General features: G+C 52.9%; 1 protein-coding gene across 1 annotated transcript in view; it reads left to right on the forward strand.

Moving 5' to 3' along the window:
- cpx (synaptic transmission protein complexin) overlaps positions 1 to 14,562 on the forward strand; it is a 291,580-nt gene extending 277,018 nt beyond the window's left edge. Inside the window, 3 exon segments of the mRNA XM_077645763.1 lie at positions 9,064 to 9,165; positions 9,168 to 9,201; positions 9,589 to 14,562. Coding sequence (XP_077501889.1) covers positions 9,064 to 9,165; positions 9,168 to 9,201; positions 9,589 to 9,662 — 210 coding nt within the window. The 3' untranslated portion in view covers positions 9,663 to 14,562.
- Positions 14,563 to 15,892: the final 1,330 nt, after the last annotated feature.

Here is a 15,892-nt window from a genome sequence, read left to right on the forward strand (position 1 = left end):
TCGGGCGCTTCTCTGGAGAGCCGCTCTCAATTTCCCTCGAGGGGCTGCGCGCTCTGTCGGGCAAAACAAACAGTCGATCGGGGAAAATGGCGCTCTTCCGCCGCGTTAATTTTGCTCCCTCTTGGGCGACGTTCGGGCTGTTATCCTTCGTTCGCTTCTTTCTCGCTTCTTTCAGTTTTTTTCCCTCTCCGCCCCCCTGCTCGGTGGTCCAAGCAGAGCTTTTCGCGTTCTGCGTTGTGCTGGCATTGTCGGCGCGTGTGTCTCCAGTGGTTGCCCGTTTCGCACGAATTGCCCCCCCCCCCCCCCCCCCCGGACCGGAATAGCAATGAAATATCGATTCCGTCCCGCGCCGCCTGGTCTCAAAAGTCAAACACAACCGGGGAATCTGCATCCAAAATGGTTTCTCGAGGCGCCTCCGTCCGAGACCTCCCCTCGCGACCTCGTCTTCCCTTCGTGTTTCCCTTTGTTTCCCGCGACCGCACTCTCATTTCGTTCTTCACCGTTTCCAACGTCAAGTTTCAGGAACAAAGCCTAGAAAAGCGTCCGGCGTAGCGCTAACCACGTCGTGCACGATGTTCAGATTCCTCGGCCCGCCCGCGCCGCTCCTTCTTCGAAATTCCTTCGCGTTCCCGACGAGAGCGAGGGAGGAAACGCAGCGAGCTATATGGAAGCTAGAAGAAAGGGATAAAAAGCGGGAAACGGCGAGCCTCGCTGTTGCAATGCTCGCAGAAATGCCTTGGCGCGCCGTCTTCGGTCGGAAGCGCGGTCCTAAATATGTTCCGCTCTGCAGGCCACGCCACGCGGCCGTTCGCGTTGAGCACCGCCGCCTCCCTAAACAATATCTGAAGAGGCCGTAATCCAGTTAGCCTTTTCTTCCTCACGGCCCGAGCCGTTTTGCGTCTCCGTCGCTCCTGCGCGGCTGAGCCTCCCGCTGCGCGAAGCGCGAAAAGCCGCAGCAGCGTTAAATAATTTCTGATCAAGGCCGCTTCTTTTCCCAGTCAATCACAGTTAGCGGCGCGGCGCACCTCGCAGGGGGGCCCTTGTGAGCGCTAACGCAGCTGCTTCAGGAGACGAGCTGCGAAAAGGGGCGAACGATCTCCGGCGTCTGTTCGTCGAGAGAATCCTCTGGCGGCTGCTGGCTTTCGAAGCGAGCGTTCCGCTAAGAAGCCGGCAGATACGCATTTCTTGAGGCCTAAAGAAAAAAACAATGATGACCGAGGAGAAAGCAGCGCGAAGTTTTGCAGCGCTTCGCTCAGCAAGCCCCCCGAAACTGTCTTTGTTCGCTCGGCGCCGATATCCACGTCCACGTTGGCGCTCGAGAGGAGGCGCAATACTTTCGTGCAATTCCAAATCCAGTCACTGCGCCTTATGCGCGTATGTATTGGCGCGCACAAGCACCGTTATGTATGCCTGCGGCGTGGGCCGTCTGGAAGCGCCCTCTATATTCTATATCGCTGACGCGAACAATTTGCCCTCTCGGGGCCTTTCTCGGACGGCGGATCCTCAGCGCATAAACTACAAAGTCCGCCGCCGCCGTTAAGGAGTTTTCGCAGAACTTCCCACTCATTTTTCGCTCGCCGCAACTGCGCTGCCGCCTGCTGGTGAAGGGGATGGTGATGGACGGAGCGAGTTGCGCGACTTCCTCTGCCAAGGAGCAAGAGCGCCACTGCCGTTTAGGAACTCCTTAACTGGAGCCGGGAAAGAGACGAGCACGATGGTGCACCTGTGACGTTTCTTTTCGCTTATTATTGCGCACGTGCACCTCATTTTGGTCTCGTCGGCATCAGCCTTCCTCTTGTTTCAAAACCCATCTTCCTTCTTCCACAGCGCCGAAGGAAATTGCGTTGCACGTCGGCAGAGCATGCCGTCTACGACTGCTTTCCTTATCACGAGGCACGTGGAAGATTAACTGACCTTTTTTTTTCCTTGTTTTCGGTCATACCACCTAAAACTGCTCCTGTTAAGCGCGCTCGCTTTTTTTTTATTTCCTCCGCTTGGGAACTTCTTTTATTTCTCATTTTCTAGACTTTCGCCTTGACGCAAAATACCTCGAATGTCGACGTCTGCGAACGAAAAGCCTAATTCAAACTTCGATTCGCGGTGCACGTTACAGTTTTCAGAGACGCTATAGCCAGCAGTTGTTGAGTCCCAGGAAACTTTTTTTTTATGTTTTTATAATCGCTAATGACTTTGTGACCTCGAAGTGATGAGGCTTTCTCTATAATAATTGGTTTTTTGGGGAAAGGAAATGGCGCAGTATCTGTCTCATATATCTTTGGACACCTGAACCGCGCCGTAAGGGAAGGGATAAAGGAGGGCGTGAAAGAAGAAAGGAAGAGAGAGGTGCCGTAGTGGAGGGCTCCGGAATAATTTCGACCACCTGGGGATCTTTAACGTGCACTGACATCGCACAGCACACGGGCGCCTTAGCGTTTTTCCTCCATAAAAACGCAGCCGCCGCGGTCGGGTTCGAACCCGGGAACTCCGGATCAGTAGTCGAGCGCCCTAACCACTGAGCCACCACGGCGGGGCATGACTCTGCTGAAAAATCCGGGAGATTTAATTGTGTGTTGTGCTTGATTGTTTAGTTTGCTCCAAAGGTTCGAGCGGTCGGAAGTTCGCATGTCATTTGCGCTGAAAGTTTTGCTGTGAAATGCACGCGTATAGCTCTGCTAACTCATTTTCAGCGATAGTTCACTTTATTAAACCCTCTGCCTCGAAATATTTTGTGCATTAGTCATCCTTGCTTCCGCTCTACATTTATCAAAGCTGTACTTTCATCGGGAACCTCGAAAGCAGCCTTGAACGCGTTGGCTTATACATTTAAAATAACCGGGCTGCGATGCTTCTAAGCAGTAAGACAAAATTGCTCTGTATACTCAGGCTCGTCTTCGACTGCTGAGGAACAGTCACTGTGCCGTCTGTACCGTGGAAAGTCTCGGTTGCACGACCGCTCTACAGTGTGCACCCTGTCCACAGTTGGCAGGAGAAGAGAGCAATGTGAGGAGAAGGCAGACGGTGAACAAGAGCTTGCTTCTTTCCCTTTCCCATACTGGGAAACAGTAAAGAGGGGGGGAGGCGTAAAGGACAGAGAAAATTTCAAAACATCCAATGCATGCGTACTCACAACGTAGTCATACCAGTCGCTCAGGAAAGTTCATTCAAACACTCCAGCGGGGCTGTTGTAGCTTTTCGGACCATGCCCGAGTTTTTTGTTGTTGGATTTTTTTTACTATTTCGAGAATGGTCTGCAGCATGAACGATCAATGACGGTGCAGAGGAGAAGCCTCGAGCGCCGGGTGAGGGTCTGCGGTAGCAGAGGAAGTGCTTACTAGTTTCACCACAGCCCCGTGAGTTGCACGTGTGCCCGCGACTCCACACAAAAATTCTCGATTTCCGCCGGCGGAAAAATACCTCGCGCGCACCTGCTTGTTGGTTAGCTTAGCATTCTCATCTGTGTTGTTCCCTAGTCGCCTAATTGTATCAGGAAGAAGCCAGACGTCGCTAATGAAATTCATAGAGTGACTAGAGCCGTCCACTTTCCATACCCACTAAACAATTTCTCACCCTTAAGGGTGTAAATCAGCTGTCCCCAGACGAGCACCCTTTTCCAAGTGTTCGGTGCTAAAAAAGGGTGCAGAGATCAGCACCCTTAATGAAGGGTGCACTTAGTGATACTTTAGAGGATGTAATGGCTGCACCCTCATTAAAGGGTATTATTTTTCCATAACACCTCTACGAATGCACGTTGGAAGGGTGCTCCACATTGATCCACCCATGAAGCAAAAGCCTTGGACTGACGCGCGCCCTCGAAACTTTCATGTTGTGTACCCTTCCTGAGAGTGCTGATCTCTGCACCCTTTTTAGCACCCAAAAGGGTGTTCGTCTGGGGACAGCAGATTTGCACCATTAAGGGTGAGAATTTGTTTAGTGTGTAGTTTCAATCTCAGCTTTCTCTGCGCTCCGAGCAAATCTCTCTGGAACGCGCAAATAACGTTTTGAATTATATGTCCCACGCACTCGCAAAAGTATTCTGCAGCGTACTTCAAGCTAATATCTTAAGCACTCAGGCCTCTCCGTCCTTTCCACGGCCTTCATTTATCTCATCCGTCTTTCAATGCATGTTCACAAAGCTCGACTTGCGCATGGCAAGCACTCTCTCGGAGTGTCTGCGCGTAGTAGCAGCTAAGAGTGCCAGCACAACCAAGTGTACTCGCATGCTGTTCTTAACTGTCCATGATAAAAAAAAAACGCTGTGCTGTGCCTAGGCGGATGCCGTGACAGACGATGTCGGAGAAAATGCACCGTAAAATTCTCGTCTCAATTGACTCTCTCTTCACCACTTTGGAGCAAAACAAAGAGCTATTAATCCAGCCAGCTAAGACTGCGAGGACAATAACAAGGTCGCTCATTGTCATCATACTGCACAGTCATTAAAGCACACACTGTTTCATATTCATTAAGCACGATGACTTGTCGTTGCTCCTCCAGACATGGCTTTTTCCTCGCACGGGGCCCCCGATCGATCAAAGCCTCTCAAATGTCAAGTGTGTCTCGAGACATGGATTGGCCTCCGGGTAAGCTTGTTCCGCACAAGTGGTCGACGACAATGCGCTTCGCGAAAAAGAATTCAGAATGGTTTGCCGACGTTAACGAAGGAAACAGTAACCGGGAAGATATTCGGGGAAAAAGAAGGAGAGCTAAGCCAGGAAAGTATTCTTTAACAACGTTCCCGCAGGGAGCAGACTTTCTGAGAAAAGCCAGACCTCGCTCAAACTGCTATGCATTCGTCGTCGTCTGCGCATATTTTCTTTAGGCATAGGGATGACTAGTGGATTATAAGAGCGCGAGGAATTTAGCAGGCGGATTCGCAATGGCGTTTCCCTGCCCGTGCCTCAATTCTTTATTCCGTCCTTCGCAGATGCGACCTCTCTCTATATGCGCACAAGCTGGCGATATCAAAGGACACGACTCGCCTCAAAACACTTCTCGCCGCTCCCGTGCACAGGGTTCGGAAGAAAGTTTTATCGCTGCTCTGCACCAGCACTGAACAAAAAGGTTCTGGCGAGTGGCAGAAGAGCAGAGAAAAGTGAGGGTCGCACAAAAGCGCAGCGTGCGCGCTGCGCTGCGGCGGCTCATCTGCAATGTTTACCTTCCGGACTCGACGAACAAAAGTTTTGATTCCTGGGGCCACGTCGCGAGTCGACTTTTAATCAGCCGCGCCAAAGGGTGAAAAACAAGCACGCCGGCGGGCTCGGAAAAACTGAAAGAGAAAAAAAAAAGAAAGACGAGCTACGGCAATAGAAAGTTGATCACAAAATCAGGCCTTCCTTGTTCGGGCTGTGTTCTCGCCCGCACGGGTTACCGCGGCGCGTGGTTTCGGCGGTGGCCTGCGTCTTGTCAGCGCCGCCTCGGCGAAAGCGAGCAGGGACAGGAGTGTTCCTCTCTTTACACGACGTCTGGTCAGCGGGGAATTTAATTAGGAGCACGCGCGGACACGCAGCGTGCCTTTTTTTTTATATATCCTCCTGCGCTCTTTCGTTCCTGTCGCGGTATCCTCCTTTATTCTGCGTGTTTCACGACGCGCTCTCCAGCATGCAGCATCGCGTGACAGGGGTGATTAATCGCAAGCTGGGAGCTGTCCAGCAAGGTAAGTGCGCAAGAGCACAACCTGAGTTGCGCGAGTGAATCCGCGAGCAACTCTCCTCGCCTGCAGTTGTGTTGCGTTTCTTCCTCTCCGTATGCACTTGGGGCGAGGAGGAAAGGCGCATGGTGCAAAACCAGACGCGAATTAGTTAACGCTCAGTTCTCTCTCGAGGAGTGCTACTGCTCCCCGCAGCAGCAACGGCTACACCACAAACGGCAGTTTTACTGCTTAAGAGGATGCGTATGCTGCTAACTTACGCATTCGGGTTCCTGGAGCTTTACGAGCTCTGGCATGACTGAGAGGAAAACGGAGCCACACGAGGCTTCTGTCCCGTTCGAGGTAGTCGTAAATCGCCGCTTGATTGAAGAAATAGCGATTTCTTACAATCAGGCGCGACACTCGACTGCGCTGTGCGGAAGCGTTGCTGCCACCGACATGCCTCGCTCCCTGTGCGGAAAGCAGCGCGTTCGCTGAACACCCTGTGTACGGAGAGACGAATTTATACGCGCGCATTCTTCGTTGGCTGGCACCGTATATTGAGACAAACGACAATATTCCCGCTCTGCCTGCTGCCAAGTTGATGGCGCAGCTCTGTGCATCATGTAGTGTCTTGAAACAGGCGACAAATGGCCTCTTCTTTTTATTTTGCTCGCCGATCGCTCCCTTCGACAGTGGTTCTGAAACGCGTGACTTTGAGCGAAGGCGATTTCCATGCTCACTCGTTCGGCAACATGATGCCTGTAAAAAATGAGACATCTGGATTCCACTTCTTTCACCGAACGCTTCGTTTTTTTGTAAACGATGGTAGCACAGCACCGTGCCTTGCGGAGAAATGCGCAGACGAATTCAAAAATGAACCAAATGTTGCCAAATTTTTAGCCAATCGCACTCGTACGCTGTCACCTCGCTCATTCCTTTCGTCGTAAATGCCATAAAAGGGTGTCTGAAACGATTTTAATTTTTTCTTTAGTGGCGCTATGAAAAGACCGGTGAGTACAGCGGGATGACGTAAATTGCACGACGATACATGGGGTGACATTTTATCCTGGCAGTGTTCACTTTCTTGTCGTTCAGTTTTCATTGTGTTCTTTGTGCGGTTACTAGTCTGAAAGGGGGATCACTTAAATGTCCTGCATGAAGTCCTCCTTCATGTCTCGAAAATCATGTCTTTAACCCTTTATAAGGCGCAAGCAAATGGCAAAATCACACTAAGATTGAATCTTGAAATTGAATGGCATCACTTTCAAGCCGATTAGACCACTGGTTTTGCAGAATAAAGAGGCACACATTTTTGCCAGTGACTTCGTAAAAAGACGTGAACTGCGGTACGTGTTTGTATCTTAGTCTCTTTGACGTATTTATTTATTTACTTACTTATAACAAAACTTGAGTTAGAACTGAAAATCTCATCAAGGAGTATTATAAGGCAGTTCGCTGAAGGAAAACACTCAAAAGATTGAATTTTTACGTTTTTTTACGCGCGAAAATGGGCCGCGTCGAGCAGTACTACCGCGCTAGTAAAAATTCACAGAACGCTAAGGAGGTCTATTACCGCAAAATAAAATCACGATCAGGGGGTTTGTGTGTTGGTTTGGTAGTATTCAGCATGCAGAAATTTGGTACGTAGGTTCGCCGACACTTAAAGCAAGTGGGACGCGTGCAAGTGGGACATGTGTCCCGCTGGCGTAAAAATGGTTAAAGAATACGCTCCGCCCGCTGCTTCTTTTGTATCGCCGTCGGTCACGCACATTCCGAAGCACGACTCAACAAATGCTCATGTTCTATAGCCCATGTGCTGCAAGAAACAAGCGCTTCCCTTGAATGCCTTCAAATGATTCTTGATTCACTAATGAACTACCTCCCTATTTATGTCAAGCATGACAGTCGCCCATCCTTCCGCGAGGGGTGTTCGACTGTCGAGCTCCCATTGCGCCAACCAGTACAAGGAGTGACTTAATCAGACTTAATCAGTAGTGAAACGGCTACGCTACTCTATTAGGCTGCCGTACCGGGGACAACTTTCTGTGACACTACGACCGTGAAGCGAAGGCCGCCATAAGGGCGCTGTATCTCGTTATCCGCGCCATGCGGCCTGACGATGTGAACCACGTAGCAGTCAGTGGCACGCGTGGGGAGATATCAATAGCTGTCGCGCCTGTATAGGCACACTAGGGCGCGCGCTGCGCGCGTCGACGATGGCGGCTTCGCTCCGCCATTGTGTCCAAGACAAAGGGACATTCCCTGGAGCCGCTCTGAATACAGGAACGACAGCGCCAAAAAAGAAGGAAGCAAGCCTACTCGTGGTTTTCGGCGCACAAGTGCAGCCAATCAATACGCCGTCGTGTTAGCGCAGTGCGCGCATAATTAGCAGCCGTCGCCCACGTCTCCCGCCGAAGCAGGGGTTCGTCGTACTGTGCAGCACATGCTTGTTACGAAGCCCCCCCCCCCCCCCCCCCCACCTATTAAAGAGGAGTCGTCGCAGACTATTTAAAAAAAAAGGCTTCCGTAATTTGTGCAACTGCAGGCCTGCTCGACTTGTTACACAGCGCGATTACGTATACCGCCTGTTACTTCGAAGCACTCGTCAGTCGCACCTTATAGGCGCGTTTCGTGGTTTTTTTCAAGAGGCACAGTTAGACAGAATAGAATTATGAATCCAGACGGCTTGAAAATGGCTCCGCGGCCGTTTCCCCTGCCCTGATGTGTAGCCCGCGTGAGAAATGGCAGGGAGCGCCAAGCCCCTGCAGCCGGTTCAATGCACTTGCGTGGGGTACCGCTTCGACTTTGCGGCATGTATACCCAAGGCCCCGCAACTCGGGCACCAGCGTTGCAGACTTTCTTAGGGTCTTCCGTCAAGTGCCCTCTCGCATGAAGTGAACGAGATCAGGTGCTGGTTGGCTAACAGTGTGTTGTTACTTAACAGCCACCTTTTTAGATACCAAGCCTTCGGCGGTATACGGTCAGCACTGCTAGGCATGCGTCGACGTTCTGCCTATGCAGTGGCCTCTACGAACACCCGTACTCTCCTTGCTCCATTTTTATTTTGTTCCTTTTTCTGCCCATAATACACTTCAGCGTCGATATTCGCAGCTGATATCTAAGGCGTTATAGCAGACGTGACTGTTTTCATTACGTTGCAAGTGAATCGTGCCTGCATGCGGTGCTGAGGTCACGCCAAGCTAATGGCAATCGACAGTGTCATCGTGCAAGTTCTTTAAAAATGTTAAAATGTCGTAAAAGGCTGTCTTGAACGATTCTAAGATATTCTTTTGTGGCCTTGTCAAAATACCGGTGAGTGCTGCGGGATGACATAAATTGCACGACGTCGACGCAGGCTGGTTGAAGCGTCGGCTTGAATGCAGGCATGTAAAAGCGCGTATTAACACCCTCTCCTTTTTTCCTGACGCTGTTCGCAGTACGGCATCAAGAAGAAGGAAGAAGAAAAGCCTGCCGAGGTGGATGATTTTGCCGCTGGCAGTCTCAATCGGCGAAAAAAGACACCCGAGGAGATCGCCGCGGGAAAACCGAGGCCGCGGAACAGGACGATCTCACAAGTGAGTTTGTGCGCGCACTTGGCCCCCCGTCGTAATCTCAGACCGATTCTAAAATGAACCAAATGTCAGAAAGTTTTTAGCCACTCGCATTCGTACGCTGTGGCAGAAATCAGAGGTTTCGGTGTAAGTGACGCGACTCCGTGGGAAGCATAGAAAGCGTGCGTGCACTTTAATGCGCCGGATTAGCACATCGTGGTAGTAACGTTCCGGACGAGCACTCGCTGAGTCCAGTTGTCGTCCCTGAGACAGCCCTCAGATATAAGCCATCTGCCAAAGAACCACGTAAAAAAAAAAGAAACGCTACAGTGTGAGCGAGTAGATCATCTCACTGCGAGTAGCCTCCTTTGGCCTTTGCTCAGCCGACCGGTTTGTGTGTGTCTGACGCAGGACTGCGGAACACCATCGAGACGCAGGTGAACGAGCTGAAATCGAGCATCGAAGGCAAGTGCGTGCTGCAGTGAGCGCGGGCCTCCAGCTATGCAAGCAGCAGCAGAACACCGACGATGACGCAGAGCAAGGCCGCACGACGGGACGGGGGAGGGCACGGGGCCGCCCTTCCCCGGGCCGCCCGCTAGAATGGATACTCTATTTTTCGCCCAGCACAAACGCGCTCTTCCAGCGGCCCGCCGGGGGCGCGCTCGGAGACGCGCGGCCAAGGATACAAAACAAAAGTACAACGGACGAAACGCCGCCAGAGGCGCGGCTGAAGGCCCCGGCCGGTTCCCCCAGTCGTCTTCCCCTCGAGGCTGAATCGGCCAATGGCCCCTCCCAGCGCGCCCCCTCCTCGCACGGGCGGACGGCGGCCGCCTCCGGGCCCGCGGGCCGCACGGCGCCCGCCGACATGTTGATGTTGTTCGGCGCTAGCGCCCCAGGACCCCAAAGAGGGCAACCAGAACTCAGTGACTGTCATTGGTCACTGTGTGCTCGCTTCCCTCTCCGCCCCCCCCCCCCCCCCCCCCCCCCCCGCACCTCAGGATATAGACGCGGCAGTGAGCGAAAAAAGCAAATAAAGAAAGCAGCGTTCTACTTTTACCGCCAATAGACTATGAGGATAGAGCGTGTAGCGAGGTGTCCTTGTATACTTTTCTGCGTGTGGCCTTTCGTTTGCGTTTTTATAAAAATCTATATCGGATCTTGCAGGAGAGTGGCAGCGTCAGACATCCTCACCACTCTCCACTGGCCTATACGCCATGGCAATCCAATTCTCCGAGTTTTTTTTATTTCTTTCTTTGAAAGTGACAAGCCTTCTACCCGGCGAAAAATCTGAAAGACGGATGGCATGTGTCGCAGCGCTCCCACCTAAACACTCGTGGAGCCGTGCGGTCCGCGGCGCCTGCACGCGGTCGGGTGCATGGCTACACTCCGTTCCAGGTTGCTCTGCACGAAGGCAACGCTTAGGGCTCACGGGACTTTTCAGTGGTCGACGGTGGTGCCTGCACCCATCAAGGCCAGGCTGCGCAATGCGCCAACCGCTTGCGAGATAAGAGCTCTCACACCCGTGCTGCTCGCGTAGTCGGCGCGCCGGCACGAGACGTCTCGTGGTGCTGAGCTCTCGAAACAGCCCGTGTTTCTCGCTTCGACCACTGAACATCAGCCGCGTCTGGCGAAGGCCCTTGCGAACGTTGCGATGCGCGCCTCGTTTCGTGCGCCGGCTTTTGTCGAACTCGGGGCTCTCACACTCGGCCATCATTGGCCGCCTCTGTCCGACCAGAGCCGGCACGCCTTTGCCCCCGTTGGAACGGAGCGTGGTCCCTGAAGTGGCACCGACCGCAGCGCGCCCGGACAGTTGCTCAATCGGGGAAGAAGGCGCGGCCGGCGGAGCCGCCCGCCCCCCAAACCCTGTCTCTCTCTCTTGCTTTCCGTGTACATATGCGACCCTTTATCGTTGTGCTCTGTGGGCCTGCCATCGTGTGTTGTGCAGTATTCGCCCCCGAAATGCGGTGCGTACCCGTTTTTCTGTGACGTATGTGGCTCTGTCGCGTCTTGGAGGGGGAATAACTGTCTGGCAAACAGTGGTCTGCTTCGAGCGACGTGTCGACGTGCATTTTTTGCCTTCTGTCTGGACGCGCGTCTGTGTCTGTCTGTCTTTCTCCCCGCTGTGAGTGACAAGCCGGGAAAAAAAATGAAGACGCTGTGTCTCTGGCTCCGAGACAGACGGTTCTCGCTTTGTGGACCCGAAAATGACCTGACCTCCGTGGTCGGTGTTCCGGCTTTTGTGTTCAGCTCAAGGCGCCGGTCGTTGAAAATTGAACCCGTGAATGTGAACGAATTGTTTTTTTGAAGAATGGGGGGTTTCAGCTAAACAAGACGGCAGGGGACAATACATTACGCTGGGGCGGGCCGTTTCCAGGGGAAAAAAAAAAAGAAGAAACAAACTGTGCTCGGTTTTGGGTGTGCGTTGTGTTTTTTCTTTCCTTTCGCGAATCGCTGCGTCGCGTTTCTCGTAGCGTCGTAGCTGGCAGTACACATAGTTGGGTGAAAACACATCGGCGGTCCCGCGGCGCACCTCCGAGGCACCCGCAAGCCTTTCGGCTCCTCCCTGCGCGTCCGACCGCGGCGGCTTAGGAGGTGTGTGCAGCAAGAAAGAGCAGTGTGCGAGCTTAAACAAACACGCACTTTTTTGTGGCGAGTCTAGCATGGTGCCGCTTCGGCCAGCGCTAAGCGCAAAGGCTACGCGTGAGGGGTCAAGGTGTGGCCTACAATAAACGGTCTGCTGCGCGTCTTTGTACAATGTATGTATGCTTAGAAACGCTGCCTGGCGACATAGTTTTCTGGCTCTGTACAGCAATAACGGGACGGCTTGCGTAGCAGCGTGTCGAAACGAACCGTTTGAGGAAAGAGGGGCGCGGGCTGTTTCAAGGCCAGCGTTTCAAGCTAGCGAACGTTCATCGCCCCCAAGCTCGGAGAAACTCAGGTAGGTTGGCCCCGCAGTGTAGCACCCGACTTGCATATCGCGTAGTCGTGAACCACCGAAATCATGCGAAGCTTCCATTCGAAAATCAGACTGCAGCTCCATATTTGTGCGGAAATTCTTGGAATGCGGCTAAAGTCGATGCTTGCGCATGATGCGGGCGACCAATTAATAAGAACAGGTGGATGGCACGCAGGACTTCTGTCAAAAATTGGCAAGCAGCAGAGAGAGTAAAGCGCGTTCTGGGAGAAAAAGAAATTAAACAGCTGCGTAATAAAAACTCTCCCTACATCATTTGACCTGGACTTTCTCGGCATAACCGGCGCGGTGTAAGGAAGCTCAATACTTTCTTCTGACTATAGTCGCGAGATTAGGGGCGGCCTCCTATTTCTCCGACTTTGTTGCCGCAATACCGCTGCGGGCGGCACGACAGCTTTTGTGCAAGAAACTCGCGGGTAATCTGCTTGCCTGAAATGACTACGATGATTGGCTCTCTTCCACTCAGCTGCGATAGAGGCGAGAGGAATTATGGCGGAACGACAAAAGAAAGGAGAAAGAAGTCGGCTATTCAGTCTGCGAAGAAAAGAAGACTCCGCGAACACAGACCGAACTCCTACTTAATCTCCTTATACGAAATCGATTGATGCGAATACGCGCAGGAGAAAAACAGAAAAATACCGCGCGCTGCTTCTTTCCAAAAACCGGCATCCTTTCGTTTCCCTTGCGTGTGTAAAGTGCCTGTAGATGTATTATTTTTCTCTCTGAAGGCCTAGATGTGCAAAGCTGTCGGTGAGGGACCCATGCAGTGGGACATTAACCACTTGCGCCAGGGCGGCGCACGCATGGTCGGGCGCAGGGCAAGCAGCCCGACGCCCGGCCGGCAACTACGCTGACGCCGCGGAGTCGCTGACCAGGCCCTCGCCTCGCGCTCCCTTCTGCAGCACATCCCCACCCCCCCCTCCCAATACTGTGGTGAAATAAACGGTAGTGCGATGAAAAAGAAAAAAAAAAACAACGCTGCTGCTGTCCTGCCTATTCTGCGCGTCCTCTCTGGCGGCTTATGCACTTAAGCGAGCGACTGGAAGAGGCGCAGTGAACAATGGTAAGAGCATCTAGCGAGCGCGCCGAGCCGGCGTTCCAGCTGGCGGACCTAGCCGGCGCCTGATTAGGACACGCTCACCCGCTTTCACCCTGGGCGCTGCGTGCCCCTTGATGAGAACGTGTGGGCCTGTCTTATTCGGAGCCCCGACTGCGGGCAGCGTGCCGGTCCGCCCCGATTAGGACGGGTGAGCCTGTCTTTGTCAGGACCTCGATTTAAGACACGTCCACCTGTCTTGTCGCGGCTACACGGGCTAGATGCGCCACGCCCGCAGCACACTGGCAGATACAGGCCGAGAGTAATCACGTTTGCCGCAGAAGTTAGTGGCAGTGCATAATATCCTCAAGGATCAAGGAAAGTATCAGACAAGCAAAAAGGCTTTTCACGCTGCTTGCTGCAAGCAGGTGACGTTGCGAGGGTGCACAGTCCCGACCTGTAGTACTCGACGCAGATCAGAATTAAGGCCCGCGCAGATACAATAAAGGATGAATTGACTCACTGACCTGTGGACCCGTTTTGTCGCAGAGCCACAAGAGCATAGAAGCTGCTTATTGCCAGAGTCTGGCTTCATAAAGGCCGAGTTAACTGGTAAGCAGTCTGCGAGTTTTGCCACTGGGGCCACCCCAGGTGGTTCAGTGCGTCCTCTTCCAGGGGATTCCTCCGGGGGGGCAGCGTGCGCAAGGAGGGAGGCAGCCGGTCAGCGCGGGTGCCTCGGGGGCGCGCCCCGGGCGTGTCCCGGGGACGGCTCCAAACAACGAATCGCGCGGCGGGGGGAGCGCGTCTCGGAGGTCGTGGTGTGCGTGCGCTGCCCCGGGCGGGCCACGGAAGTTGTGTAAGGGCACCGCTGCATCGCCGGGGGACGACGCCCAGCTAGAAGGCTCGCGACCGCTGCACCTCCCCTGGCCCTCCCCTGCACAGGTTCCGCCTTCTCACGTCTCATAACCGCAGGTTCATCCTGGCAACACACAAGAAAAGGTCGATACAACGAGTAAAACATTAGCGGTGTGTGTGTGTGTGCTAGTCTCTTTCGTGCAAGACCCCCCCTTGACCGCGCCCCCTTTGCACCCCTCGTGTTTCTTCTCTCTATAGAGCTCTCTCTACATAGGTTCGCAGCTAGCTGGCTTGGAGCTCTCCAAGGCATTAGGCAAGGCACCGAGATGCAGTCTGTAGCGGTCTACTTCTCTGCCCGGGCGGACGGACGGCGGTCTGCCGCGAGCCACGGGGCCGGGAACCTCGCTCGCTCCGCACCTAGCGTAACTCTGTCAGCTTTGTGTATAGGTGCTTGGCCACATAATGGACTCACTAACCGTGTGTACACTAACCAGTGATTAAAGTTCAGAGTTTAAGCTGGTGCACCTCCTCCTCACTCTCTCGCCGAGCGCGCTGCGCTCCGGGCCGCATGGCGCCGGCCGGGGTGCGCGCCGACACTCCCGTGTCTGAACGGAACCGCGTCCCGCGGGACCGAGCTGCCAGGTAAGTACCTGTTTAGGTCGCAAGTGAGGACGCCTACAGCGGACACGTACCACGGGCGGGCGAAGTGGTGTTTCATGTCGGTGTCTCTGGAATTCTCACTACGTATGAGTGGACGTACGAGCCAAGAAAATCTCCAGTTCATTAAGAACTGTTTCTGCAACTGCTAAGAATACTTCCTTTGTGGCACCTGTAAAGGCTTATCCTCGATTTCACAATATCAGTAACAAGTGGGTACCGTTTTCCTTTTACTGTGTCAGCAGATTCATGTCCAACAATTTCGGACACAAATTTTGAAAATTGAAAAATTGTGGGATATTTTCACGGAAATATTGAAGGCAATAGCCCATTCTTCTTATATATGCAGCAGAATCTTCCTTTTAAAGTGTTTCCATCGATCGCATCGAACAATTAAGGCTTCCATAGAAAACCAATAGGCAACGCTTTTGACGATAGCAAAAACTTCAATAGAAAAAAAAATTCAAGACTTCCGTCGGGTGATGTACGGGTATATTGATTGTTATAGTGAAATCTTACATTATATGAAAAAATATTGCGCTCATAAACGGCTTCCCACTCAAAAATGCTTTTGTCCAGAATTGTTGGGTATGGTCCTCTTCCGGCGAAAAACCCGCGGTCTGTGTGTGTAGCGGACCGGGGCGGATCGGGGCACCTTCCGAGCGTCCTTCAGGCCGGAAAGGTGCCGCATAAGCTAATGCCTCTGTGAAAAGTTTGGAGCCCAGTGGAGCTTCCTTCTATAAAGCCGTGAAGTGCATGGGGCTCTCGTAGCATATGTGGAAGAGCAAAACTTCGGAACGGGGGAGAGGGCCACAGTTCCTCTTCCGCTTTCAAGAAATTTGAAACACTGGCGTTGAATAACAAGCCACACAACGTGCCACCCCCCCCCCCCCCCCCCCCTGGGCTCTATAAAAATTTTGGCAAATGCTACACGTACGCACGCAAAAAAGGGGGAACTCGTTTGTCACAGGCGCACGCGTTTATCCGATTTGTTTTTTTTTGCGCTTTCTGTCTGAAACACCTTGCCCTAATTTCCACCCATTTCAAGGATCGGACAGTACGCAGTTAAACCTGGCTATTTGAATGCGCTGAAAGTGGTCTCCGCGCAGTAAACGTGAAGGTGAGGTAGGACCTGATACCAGGTGACACTTTTAGATTAATTTTTTTTTACCGCGTTTTTTTTCTTTTCTCTT

This window comes from Amblyomma americanum, chromosome 1, assembly GCF_052857255.1.
Source record: "Amblyomma americanum isolate KBUSLIRL-KWMA chromosome 1, ASM5285725v1, whole genome shotgun sequence".
Lineage (NCBI taxonomy): Eukaryota > Metazoa > Arthropoda > Arachnida > Ixodida > Ixodidae > Amblyomma > Amblyomma americanum.